At 40.9% G+C, this 13,057-nt stretch overlaps 1 protein-coding gene across 3 annotated transcripts in view; it reads right to left on the bottom strand.

The window, feature by feature from the left end:
- Positions 1–1,107: 1,107 nt before the first annotated feature.
- The window catches only part of CDK15 (cyclin dependent kinase 15), a 103,811-nt gene continuing 91,861 nt past the window's right edge, over positions 1,108–13,057 (bottom strand). The window contains exons 13-14 of one of the 3 annotated variants that reach the window (XM_049887863.1): positions 6,792–6,934; positions 1,108–2,807 (exon numbers count right to left, since the gene is read on the bottom strand). In XM_049887863.1, coding sequence (XP_049743820.1) covers positions 6,825–6,934 — 110 coding nt within the window. In that variant the 3' untranslated portion in view covers positions 1,108–2,807; positions 6,792–6,824. Of the gene's footprint in view, positions 2,808–5,031; positions 6,935–13,057 lie in introns of those variants that run through there. The other 2 variants (XM_049887862.1, XM_049887864.1) reach the window with 2 other exon arrangements.

Genomic DNA, 13,057 nt, shown 5'->3' with positions numbered 1-13,057 from the left:
ATAATTTTATCAATTTCCATTTTTGCATAAAATCCTTTTTTAAAAAAGAAAAAAATGATACTGAATTGACCTATTCTTGCAACAATAGAATCCTAACATAATTCAAAGAGTAGTCTGTGCACAAGTGAGACAGTCATTCAAAAGTCAGTATCAGAGAATCTTAAAATTAGATGAAATCTTGGAGGTCAGGTATTCCAACCTCCAATATGGAAATCCCTCCTATAGCATTCCACATATGGGATGGCGAGGAAGGCCACTACTGTTGTGGGAATTCATTCCACTTGTGGACAGGTGGGACTGGCAGAGAACTCTTCCTGCTGCATCAAAAATAGCATCCCTGAGTGGTCAATCTGTAGGCTCTGTTCTGTAGCCACCCAGCCCAGGGCCAGCCCCTTTGTTCCTTGAGAGCCCTTAACCATCTGGAGGGAGTTACTCTGCCACCTGGGTATTCTCTTTTTGTGGCTAAACTCTCCATTCCTTTACCTTTCCTCCTTGTTCCTTGGTCCCCATGCCCTCTACTCCCTTGGTCGCCCTCCTAAGAGCGTGCAGCACAGAGTGGGAGTGGGGGTTGGGGGCTATAGCTTTGGGGCCAGAGAATCTGAGCACCAAATCCTATTGTTAGTTACCATCAAGTTGCCATATCTTTCTGCTAATAGTAGAGCATTTAACAGTTTGCACCACCCAGGGAGCCTAGCTATTTGATTCTCAGTGATCTCTGTAAAATGGGGAATAAACACACCTACCTCTTAGTCTTTTTTCTTTTTTTTTTTACCTCTTAGTCTTGTTAAAAGGCTCAAACAGGATAATATCTATATACCAGTAGGTGCACAATAAATATTTACTTCAACATGAAATTTCTTTTAAAATGTGATGTGTGGAGTTGAACATATCAATAGTTTAGATGTGGTCTGATCAGTAGAGAAAACTCTTTATTTCTCTTCTTTGGCACACTATCTTATTCCTACATTTACGTAGCCTAAAAGTATTAGCATTAGCTTTTGGGGGTGGCCAGATCATATTATTCATTCATAATTAAAAGTACCAATTCCCTTTAAATCACAGGGAATTACTTATGTCGTTGACATTTGAAGGCCCATTGTGTTAAGACTTTAAATCAGATGAAATTTGATATGAGTAAATGCCTTATTGGCTCATTGCTCCTTAGCTTTTAGCAAGGTCTCAGTGTTTTGAATCATGGTCCAATACATGCATCAGCTGCCTCTTCAAAACTTATGTATTCTACAAATTTGATAGGCCTGTGATTGCTGAGAAGATAGTAGACATTGGAGTCAACAGATCTGTATCTTAGCTCTGGCTTAGCTCCTCCACCATGTGGAGGAGTTATTTAACTTCTCTGAGCCTCAGTTCTCTCCTCTTTAAAATGGGATAAGTTAATACCAGCAATAATTACTTCAGTGAGTTGTATGAATATGTTGTATATCTTCTCTGATTTTATTCAAGTGATTAATAAAAACATTTGAGCAGGATGTGACTTAAGGCTGAACCCTGTCCCATATCACTGTGGACTTTTCTCTTGGTTGGATAACCACCATTATTTAAGACACATATCTTCCCCTTCGTCCAGCCCACACTGTTTCATCTTGTCTTCAGGCATATCTGGACAGGTTTTGTCGATTACCTTAGGAGAATCAAGATACTCACTAAGGTAGATTTCTTTGGACTATCGCTACGAGTTTTTCTTTCTTCCATCTCAGACTTTGGGTAAGCAGTTACTGCTTTTTTTAATTCTCCGTTAAAAAGTTCTTCCTTGATCTTCTAAAGATATATAAGGCTCTCTGGTTTCTAGACTACTACATTTCCTTAGCAGATGGTCTTTAGGCAGACAGTAATACCAGAAGTAATTTGAGTTTCCTTGGTTTCTTTTAGCTTCTTTTAGAAGGAGTCATTGTAGAAAATGGTCCACATGTTAGCTGAGACAGATCTCTCATTTTACTTGATGGTGATGTGTGTGTGTGTACGTGTGTGTGTGTGTCTGGTGGTGTAACAGGGTTTGAATTACATCTTTGGAACTATTTGCTCCTGTCTATTTTTTTTATCTACTCAGTATTTTCACCATCAAATCAGGGCTTAGATTCCTCATCATATTGTCATCATCATAGACAATTAGGATTCAGTAAAAGGAGATAGCCTGAAATTCAATTCTAATCAGCAACTCAATCCAAACTCCTAAAACTCAGCTGGGGTGGGATGCGGGTGTAACTGGTATTCTGATAATCCTGTCAGTGATGGGAGAAGCGCCCCCTAGGAAATCGTAACAAATAGTCTTAAGCAAGTCCTTTTGTTGACAACTTTATCCAAGAAACCATCTTCCCTGGGAGATTTTTCTAAACTTTAGACTAATCCTCTCCTTGCCACAGAAGTCCTTTTGTTGGGGGAAATTGTAAGTGAACACAGGAGTGACAGGCTTCCGTAAGCACCAGCTCTGTCTCCAAATTCTCTCAATTGTCAGTTTCCCATCTGTCCTATTGGGAAGCCGACCTTCTGGCCCAGGGATCTATCAAATGATGAAATAGACGGAATTATTCAGAAGCCCTGTTCTTAGGCTATCTCAGTCTATGTCTGATTTTTGGGCCAATCATAGATCCAAGATGTTAAATTCTAGGTGAATGACAACAGCAAAAACCTTCCATTGCTTTTCCTTCAAGCATTATGTGCTGTTGCCTTGAACATAATGGTTAAAATATTCCAGGTCACAGGTGATAAAATCCCTGGTCCAGTGTGAAGTTAGCTTTCAAATTTCTTCGTAAGCTGAAGCAAATGAAAACTGAAATAGCAGCAAAGTAGCCCTAGATGTGAATAAAGAATAAATAAGATCAAAGTAATGAATAATATAGTACACGCTGAGTAAGGAAAATCTGTTAAACATGGTCACAAAATAATTGATGGAATCATAGATATTGATAGAAAAGGTGATGACAAATTGAAACAGAGGCAGCTTCTTGCCCTGGTAATGACAACTAAGACAACTTTAAAAATAATCATACTCTATCTTCGTGTGTGCAAACTACAGTTGTAACTCACCACAATCCACTGTACAAATCAGGCCAAGCTTTGAAAGATGTGTGAAGTGCCCACTGTAGCACTGGTGTGTGGCATATACGACCCAGTAAACTTTAGCTCCCCTCCAGTTCTACGTTGGAAACATCAGTGGAAATTTTTTTTTCATACCTGAAACTGGCATTTGAGGATTAATGTCTCAATTTTGAGGCATTGCTACCAGTTGCCAAGTCCTAATATCCCAATTTACATTTTGACTCTTCTGAAAAGAGAATATTTTAACATAAATTCAATTTAGCGGAAAAGATTCACAGACCCCAAGTGTCCGTGTGATTACTGCTTTCATCCTCTTTAATTCCAGCACTCCCAGATTTTGCTGATCCCAAGCCATTTATTAAACAGTTTAATTGCTCTAGCTTTTCCCTATTGTGGTTCATCTCCTACGGCTTTTATCTCCTTACATTACTACCAAGGGCCTAGGGACATCATGAGATTATTCCAATAGAGGCTAAATCTGCCTCCTCCCTTCTCAGTCCCTGGCACAGGCACCAAGCTTGACATGCTGCAGTTAATTGATTTTCTATTATGACCAATTTATGTCTACAGGTAACAATTCTTTCTGCAAGGCCACTGTAGATAAGAGAGACAGGATTATCCCTCCACCTTCTGACTGCTTAGTAAAACAATTTAATAACAACAATAGAAATAATAATAATGTTTATTGAGCACCACCATCTAAGACCATTCCATCAGAGTCTTTGATAACCATTATCTCACGGAGGGCAAACCCTTCACTTTATAAAAAAGGGTGGTCCTGTTCTTGTAAGTCTGGGTTTAAAATGGCATAGTTACACAGTAAAAACTCTGCTCTAGAAAAACATTTTTACTTGGGAAAAACCATATTATTTTGTTGCCAATTATAATTCTAATTGTATATTGTCAAAATACAAACTTTGGTATTTCATGAAATGCCTTAATTCCAAACTCCCCTCCTCTTCCCGAATGTCTAAATATAATGATCTTAGAAGAGTCAGAAAGTAGGTTTTTGCTTTTTTTTTTTTTTAACTTTTATTGTGCTTTAAGTGAAAGTTTCCAAACCAAGTCTGTCTCTCACACAAAAACTTATATACACCTTGCTACATAGTCCCAGTTGCTATTCCCCTAATGAGACAGTCTGCTCCCTCCCTCCACTCTCTCTTTTCCTGTCCATTTTGCTAGCTTCTAACCCCTTCTACCCTCTCATCTCCCCTGCAGGGAGGAGATGCCAACATAGTCTCAAGTGTCCACCTGATCCAAGAAGCTCACTCCTAACCAGCATCCCTCTCCATCCCATAGTCCTTTGGGAATGGTTCCTGTCCTGGGCCAACAGAAGGTCTGGGGGCCATAACCACCGGGGTCCTTCCAGTCTCAGTCAGACCATTAAGTCTGGTCTTTTTATGAGAATTTGGAGTCTGCATCCCACTCCCTCAGGGATTCTCTGTTGTGTTCCCTCTCAGGGCAGTCATCAGTTGTAGCCGGGCACCATCTAGTTCTTCTGGTCTCAGGTTGACGTAGTCTCTGGTTTACGTGGCCCTTTCTGTCTCTTGGGCTCATGATTACCTTGTGTCCATGGTGTACTTCATTCTCCTTTGGTCCAGGTGGGTTGAGACCAATTGATGCATCTTAGGTGGCTGCTTGCTAGTGTTTAAGACCCCAAATGCCACTCTCCAAAGTGGGACGCAGAATGTTTTCTTAGTAGATTTTATTATGCCAATTGACTTAGATGTCCCCTGAAACTATGGTCCCCAAACCCCACTCCCACCCCGCTACACTGGCCTTCAAAGCATTCAGTTTATTCAGGAGACTTCTTTGCTTTTGGTTTAGTCCAGTTGTGCTGACCTCACCTGTATTGCGTGTTGTCTTTCCCTTCACCTAAAGTAGTTCTTATTTACTGTCTAATTAGTGAATACCCTTCTCCCACCCTTCCTCCGTCCCTCCCCCTCTTGTAACCATCAAGAATATTTTCTTCCCTGTTTAAATTATTTCTCGAGTTCTTATAATAGTGGTCTTATACAATATTTGTCCTTTTGCAACTGACTAATTTCACTCAGCATAATGCCTTCCAGATTCCTCCATGTTATGAAATGTTTCACACATTCATCACTGTTCTTTATTGATGCATAGTATTCCATTGTGTGAATATACCATAATTTATTTATCCATTCATCCATTGATGGGCACCTCGGTTACTTCCACCTTTTTGCTATTGTAAACAGTGCTGCAGTGAACGGGGGTGTGCATGTATCTGTTCATGTAAAGAGAAAGCAGGTATTTTTGATATGCCTTTAAATAGTAGTGACAGTCAAAGATAAGACATCTAAGAGAAAGTGGCAAAGAGCTGATGCCTGCCCTGTGAATGAAGTCAGGTGTGAATGTGTAGGGAGTATGCCAGTGGTTACCATCTAGGCCCCAAAGGTACTATTAGGAAGCATGGCCAAGCAGTGGTTGAGAAAGGGATAGTCAAACCATAGTGCTTATGGTTTAGGATATGGCTAAGGTCACCAAAGTCCTGGCCGGCTGGCTCTGCACATGGGTTCCACCCTGGTTACTCTATGTAGATCAACATCCCCTCTACCCAGAATGGAAGATCCAGTATGGGAAGCACCCTTGTGACACCTAGGGGTGTCTTTACTATGGTGGCTTTTGAAGTTTTCCCACCTGACTTCCTGTGCCTGCCAGAAGAACTGCTTTTAGGAACAGTAACTTTCAGAAAATCCTCCATAGCACCCCTTCCTCTTCAAAATTACCTTGGAAGGCTAGGCTGCCCTAGGCCAACTGAGGCGACTCACAGGAACAGCTGCATCTCTGACATCTGTGATGGCTCCTGCCTCCCCCATCAGGCCCTTGTGGTCCCCAGCACTGACCCGAAATGAAAGGACTTCCTGTGACCAACTGGACAGAAGGTGTAGCCTGAGAAGCCTGCAGCAATGAAGTCTGGGTTCTCACTGGCCTTTAAAATCACCTTCTGGGTAGGGCCAAAGACTTGTTGAACCAGATCTTCTCTGGCACCTGTGGGCAGGCCAGGCCAGGTGGTAATTTGTGTCACTAAGGTGACCAACCATCTGCTTTACCTGAAACTGTCCTAATTTTAACACTGAAAGTCCCACATCCCAAGAAACCCTTTAGTCTCGGGCAAATTGGAAGAGGTGGTCCCCCTGCCGATTTTTGTCATACCCACTGATAGAGAGAACTACCTAGTTAAGGGAGCATAATATCAGTTCTAATCCTTTATTCCATATGTTTCAGCTGAAGGTCCCACCACACTCACTGCCGTCGAGTCGATTTTTGACTCATAGAGACCCTATAAGACAGAGCAGAACTGCCCCATAGGGTGTCCAAGGCTGTAATCTTTACGGAAGCAGACTGCCACATCTTTCTCTACAGAGCTGTTGCTGGGTTTGAACCGCCAACCTTTCAGTTAGCAGCCTAGTGCTTTAACCACTGTACCACCAGCACCCCTTGAAGGTCCCAGAGTGCTCTGTAAGCTCTGTCTTAGGAGCCTTCTCATCCCCTGGGAGCAGGAGAGACAGGTAGGTGATGCATGTTGTGATCCTTTTCTCACAGCTCAGGAAATGGAGGCCTGAAGAGCTAGGCCACCTGTCCCCAGAGTTGGAGATGAAGAGCCAGACACAGAACAGAGGAGCTCTGACTCCGTGAACAATATCTTCTCCACCTGACAGCGATCACTTTTCAATTCCAGCCGCAAGGAGCCTCACTGTTGGGTCACCACTTGCCTGGAAGAATCCTGGTGATCACTCCCTTTCTTTTCACCAGCATTTGCTAAACCGGGCTGGGTGGTGACCTTTCCGGTAGGAGGCCAAAAGGTCACATATTTCTGGCTTTAGTCTCACTCCTGAAACTGTAAACAAAGACTCCTCTGTAGGGAGAAAAAGAGAAAAGCACCAACGTATTATTTCCTGGGGGCTTTAACAGTGTATTTTTTATGTCTGTTGCAATATGTGTCACCAAGAGAGATGTCAAAACAAGAGCCAGACTTATTTACCAATAATTTATACTGACTCATGTATAACTGACTCTCTGGTATAATATTAACTCCCTCCACGATCTGGTTGCAACCCATTTTTCCAACTTTGTCTTCCTGTCTATCTTGTTCTAATCATGTGTGATGACTTGTGGTTCTCTCAAACACTTTCCTTCCTCCGTGCCTTTGCTCCTACTGATCCCTCAGCCAGGAATATCCTCAGTTAATATGAGTCAGTTATACACGAGTCAGTATAAATCTACTAACAGTTGTCAAGTGGCTCCTATTCAACTCAATTCAATCCATACTTACCGAATGAATACTTGGGCAATGCATTACGCTAGGTGTTGAAGACAGTAAAAACAGGAATAGAACTGTGAGACACACACACTAACCAACAAGGGTCAAAAGTGAGGTGCAAACAAAAAATGACAATTCCCACCCTAACGCGAAGTCTACTGAGGAACATGGGACAAGCGTAGACAAGGTGCCATTTGAGTCTTGAAAGATGACTATGCCCTCAATAGTCATGGACTTCCAGGGAGGAAATTCCTGGCTGAGGCATCAGCAGGAGCAAAGGCACAGAGGAAGCAAAGTGTTTGAGAGAACCACAAGTCATCGTGCATGATTAGAGCCAGACAGATTAGAAGACAAAGTTGGAAAAATGGGGTGCGACCAGATGGTGGAGGGACTTAATATTATGCCAAGGAGTCTAGAGTTTAGTCCCCAAGATATTAGGCAATAAGCATCATGCTGGGTGAAATATGTTTTCAAAAGTCTCAAATTCTATCAGCTGCATTAACCCACCACGCAGTGCCGTCGAGTCAATTCCGACTCATAACGACTCTATAGGACAGAGTAGAACTGCCCCATAGAGTTTCCGAGGAGCGCCTGGCAGATTCGAACTGCATCAGGTAATCTATTTAAATACTCTAAAGTGCAACTTCTGTAATTAAAAAAAATTTTTTTTTTAAATATATATACTACTTTTGTCCTCAATTCATGTATTTGGTTAGTTCAAATACTGGAAATCTCCATTTTGTAAATGCCTCTTAGTCCCATTTTTCCTGGGTGCTTACTATACTAAAGTTATGGACCAAGTTCTCCAAAAGCTAACATTTTAAGGGGTTCATCTGGCAAATATGGATAATAAAACTTCCTGGCAGATTGCTGTAAGTTTAAAGAAGATAATACATGAAAAAAAAAAAAAGCTTGCATCTTTCCTGAGACACAGTAAGTTCTTAATAAATAGTAACTATGTTTAAAAGCATAAGCAACATAATTGTCTGAGGAAAACAGCGAGAGGCAGGGACCACATGGTCGCCAAAGCACATTCACAAAACCTGCTCAGGGCATCCTTCTACCTGGGCATTGCTTTTCTAAGGTTCTCAGCCTGAACAAACATAGGTTGCTCTATGTGTTAAATATTATACAATTTAACAAAGTGAAAAGCTTCTAGCTTTGAATCACTGAAAGTGTAAAATGACTTAATAATATTGTTTACTGGAAGCTGCTCAGAGCCAAAGGGAAGAAATGAACCCCCAAGGCCAGCTCTGCCTCCCTCCGCCTAAACTTCTGTCTTATGCCTCCCTCCGCCTAAACTTCTGTCTTAGATGCTGTGGGTGATCTGTCGCGCTGACTCCTTTGCTTTGAAATTATACATTTGCTAGGCTGGAAAGGGAAGACATTCAAGCTGCCTGGCTAAAATAAACAGTGTGTAAACTTTAAAGATTATTCTTGAATCAACTCAAGTCCAAATCATCTCCGGAACTTATTTCAGAGAGAAGCGTCCTCTTGCCTTGGGGACAGTGGCATGAAGGGCTGGAATTTTCCTAAGGCTTCCTTGCCTCTCAAAAGCAGCAGCTCCCAGATTGAGAGAGAGAGAGAGAAAAACATTATCTGGCAGAACAGTGCTGGGAAAGCAACCAGTTAATCAAAAGGATCCCAGTCTGGCCTGGACTGCCACACTCTCCTTCCCAACACGCAGAAAAAGAAAAAGAAAGAAAAAAGCAGTGAAGCGACTCTCTAGCCATCTCACAAATGCAAAACCTTCCACTCTGGTGACTCCTCATTAGCTTACTGAATCTGACAGCATAATTATCGTGGCTGCTTTGCGCAGAGAATAAATAAATATGAAAGTCGGTGTTTAGAAATTTTTTGAGAAGAGAAATTCAGTCATCTAGACAGTCAGTAGGACAAATTTATTTAAAACTTTTAGATTCTCATGTATTTAGATCATTTCAAGAACGAGATAATGAGATAGTTGTCTTTCAGTCTAATTGAGTTCCTAAGCTTGTGGCTGTTGGCTGTCACCTCTTTCAAACTTTGCTTTAACTTTCCTTCCTTTAGAAATCTGATCCTGGTGTCTCCATTTACTCTGCCTGGCTGATAACCTGGCGAAGGCTTGGTGCACTGAAGTGCAGAAAGTGACCTGATGGGATTGAGGAACTAAATAACCTTTCACAGGAAACAAGATAATCAAACCTCTTACTTGCCTGAAACGGCTAAAAGAGAAAGCACCAGTTAAAAAAGAAAGCCTGGAAATCAAAGTATCATTCCAAAATGTCTGGTAATTTTCCTTGTCACGTGGTCTTTGCGCTCTTCTTGGACACCATTGATCTACCAGCCAGGGCTGCTTAGTGCACTGAATTATTCAGAGTGCACACAGCCTCGTGATTACACGGTCATTTTAACTCATGTGTATGTATATAGACTTCATAGCTTCAAAAGCCCAAAGGATCACATAGCACTTCAAATCGAAGTTGCTACCTAACAGGGAGTGCACTTAAAACTCTGACTAGGGGCACAGCACATATGCATTTCCAATTAAAGCAGATGATCTTTCTTTTAAAATTAATTAGTGCCTATTTATCTTTTCCTCACTCCCGCCCCTCACTCTCCCAGGACTGCATTCCTATGAACCCTTGCATTCAGTGAGTTAAGAACTTCGTAAAATAAACAGTCGGTCAGTCTGGGGTGATGGAAATTAGTGTTAACCCATTGTGCAGATGGAGAAACTGAGGCTCACAAAGGCAAAAAATGCGTGTTAAGTTGGAAAAAGAAGAAAACTCAGGTCCTTCAACTTCCAACCCAGAGCTCTGATATTTTGTACCATTTTTCTCACTTTATTTTAACTGTAAAGCTAATATAACACGAACATTAAAGAAAGCTTTGAAAAAGGAAAAGAAATCATCCATAAGCCCCTATGCTAGAAGAGTATTTATTTTTGGAAGCTAACTTTCAGTTTTGTTCATATGCATAACACATTTTCACAGGTATATTATTATATGCAATTTTGAGTTCTATTGTCTTTTAGCTCATGTCATAGCGTAAGTGTTTCCCTATTACCAAATGGCAGCTACGAGTATTGTTACTGGTGTGTCAGTGACTCATCTATATAATGAGAATATGGAATAGCTAATCTCTAAGATGCTTTTCCACTATTAGAGGCTCAAACTCTTTCCTGAGTGGGTTTAGCTTTACTTGACAGTTCTTCTGGCCCATGAAGCTAACAAATTTAACCAATTTGAGGGCTTGGTAGGTTTGGGAGACTTGCTTTACCCAGACTTTTCCTAGCAACACAGCTCTATGCAACACTAGAAACCATCTCTCAACTCAGCATCTCCTCTAATGTATGGGAATGGATTGAGGACAACTTTGAACACAGAAGGTAAAGAATTATGCTACGGAGGATACTTCCTAACTTGTTTCTCACTGACTAGTATTGATTAATAGAGAATTTAAAAGGTAGAGCGGGTGGCCTTAGATTACAAACTCCTGTAATCAGCACAGGGTCAAGAGAACTGGCTCAGAATCTCCCTTCCCTCTTCCCCATCATTCCCCAAACCCTGAAAACCTGCTTGTGGAATGACAACGTTCTGAATAAACTTTAAATAAACCAAACCAGTTGACGTCGAGTTGCTTCCAACTCATGACAACCCCATGTGTTGCAGGGTAGAACTGCAACTCTATAGGATTTTCAAGACTGTGACCTTTTGGAAGCAGACTGCCAGGACTTTCTTCTGAGGTGCCTCTGGGTGAGTCTGAACAGCCAAACTTTCAGTTAGTAGCTGAGCACTTAACCATTTGCTCCACCTAGGGACACACTTTAGTAGATCAGACAATAAAAGCAATAAAAAAAAAATAGATTTGAAATCCTGAGGAAGGACACAAAGAACTAAAATAAATGTTAAAGAATGTTTAAATTGTTGCAAGAAGACATAATGATAAAAACTACCATGGTGTATGTGTCAGCAGTGTGCCATTGTTATTAAAAAGAAAATGACTTTCAGAATGATGGTAGTATTAACAGGAAGATGACATTCTTCTGCTTGGAATGTTCTTGGAATACCCTTGAAAGATCCGATCATCTTTCAAGACCCACTCACAAAGGCATCCTCCAACTCCCAGCTGGAGTTAATCTTGCCTCTTTTGAGTGCCCAGAATACTTCATGTGTATTATTTGATCTGCAGCTGTTTATATGCTTGTCTCATTTCCTTAAGGATTGTAAGCTCTTTGAGGACAGGACCCATGGCTAATTCATTTTTGTGTCCCTCACGATATCACACTCAAGAGGCACTCAGTAAGTATTCAATGAATGACCAAACCTGTTGCCATCTAGTCGATGCCTACTCAGCGATCCCATAGGACAGTGTAGAACTGCCCCATAGGGTTTCCAAGGAGCGGCTGGTGAATAACGAACTGCTGAGCTTTCTGTTGGCAGCCAAGCTTTTAACCACTGGGCCACCAGGGCATTTTCCCACTATGGTAGAAACCTGAGTCCAAGCTGGCCACACAGCCTCAAAGATAAGCAAAACAACTGGAACAGGTTCAGAATACAACAATGAAACAAAATGGCTGAAGAGTGGGAGAAATGATTTATTAAAAACAAAGCAAAAGGTTAAAGGGATTCAGCTCAGAAAAGTGTGAGCTTTGGGAAGTGGTATTATAGGTATCTTCAAGTACATGTAAAGAGATAATATTTTAAAAAGGCCTGAAGTTTTTAGTAGATCAAAAAAACAAAATAACTAACAAAATCACTCAGGTATTATGGGGCAACATGAGTAATGCTTATTGAAGAATTTCCAGAGTGCAGATGCTAGGATGGTGTGACTAATGGTGGAGGTACATTTTATGCCTTCTTTCTCCCTACAAGTGTAAGTATAGGTTGATAACATGGCTTGTGGGACATTGTGAAAAACACTTGTGAAGTAATTGCAAGCTCTTAAGTTTTAAGATTTTTTTTCCTAAGATGCTAAAATCTATTTTTTTTCTAAATTTTATTTTGTTTTTGTTATTGAGAATATACACAGCAAAACATTCACAAATTCAATAGTTTCTACACGTACAGTCTAGTGACATTGACTACATTCTTCCAATTGTTCAATTGTTCTCACTCTCCTTTGTTGAGTTGTTCCTCCCTCATTAACATAAACTCACTGTTGCCTAAGGTTCCTATCTAATCTTTTTAAAGTTACTATTGTCAATTTAATCCCATATAGATAGTTCTTAAAAGAGCGTTATGCTCAAGGCAGACCTTTTTCTTTTTTTACTTGTCAAGGTATTGTTCAGTTTTAAGATGATTTCAAGGGATATTTTTGGTTTAAGGTTTAAAGATTCTCAGGGTAGGAGTTTCAGGGGTTTATCCACCCTCCATGGCTTGATAAAGTCTAGAATTCTGTTCTGCATTTTCCCCCTTTTGATCAGGATTCATCTATGGAATCTTTGATCAAAATGTTCAGTAATGGTAGCTGGGTACCATCCAGTTTTTCTGGTCTCATGGTACAGAAGGCAGTTGTTAATGGTGGCAATTAGCCACTTATTCCATATCCTCCTCCCTTTCCTGACTCTCCTTTTTCCTCTGTTGTTCCAGGTGAAGAGATCAATTTTTGTGCTGTGGATGGCTGCTTGTAAGCTTATAAAACCCCAGGCACTATGTAACGAACTAGGAGGTAGAGCAGAAGCACTAAGCATGTTATTAGGCCAATTAACTGGGCTGTCCCACGAAACTATGACTC

Source organism: Elephas maximus, chromosome 6 (genome assembly GCF_024166365.1).
Source record: "Elephas maximus indicus isolate mEleMax1 chromosome 6, mEleMax1 primary haplotype, whole genome shotgun sequence".
Lineage (NCBI taxonomy): Eukaryota > Metazoa > Chordata > Mammalia > Proboscidea > Elephantidae > Elephas > Elephas maximus.
This window is presented reverse-complemented; position numbering and strand designations above follow the sequence as displayed.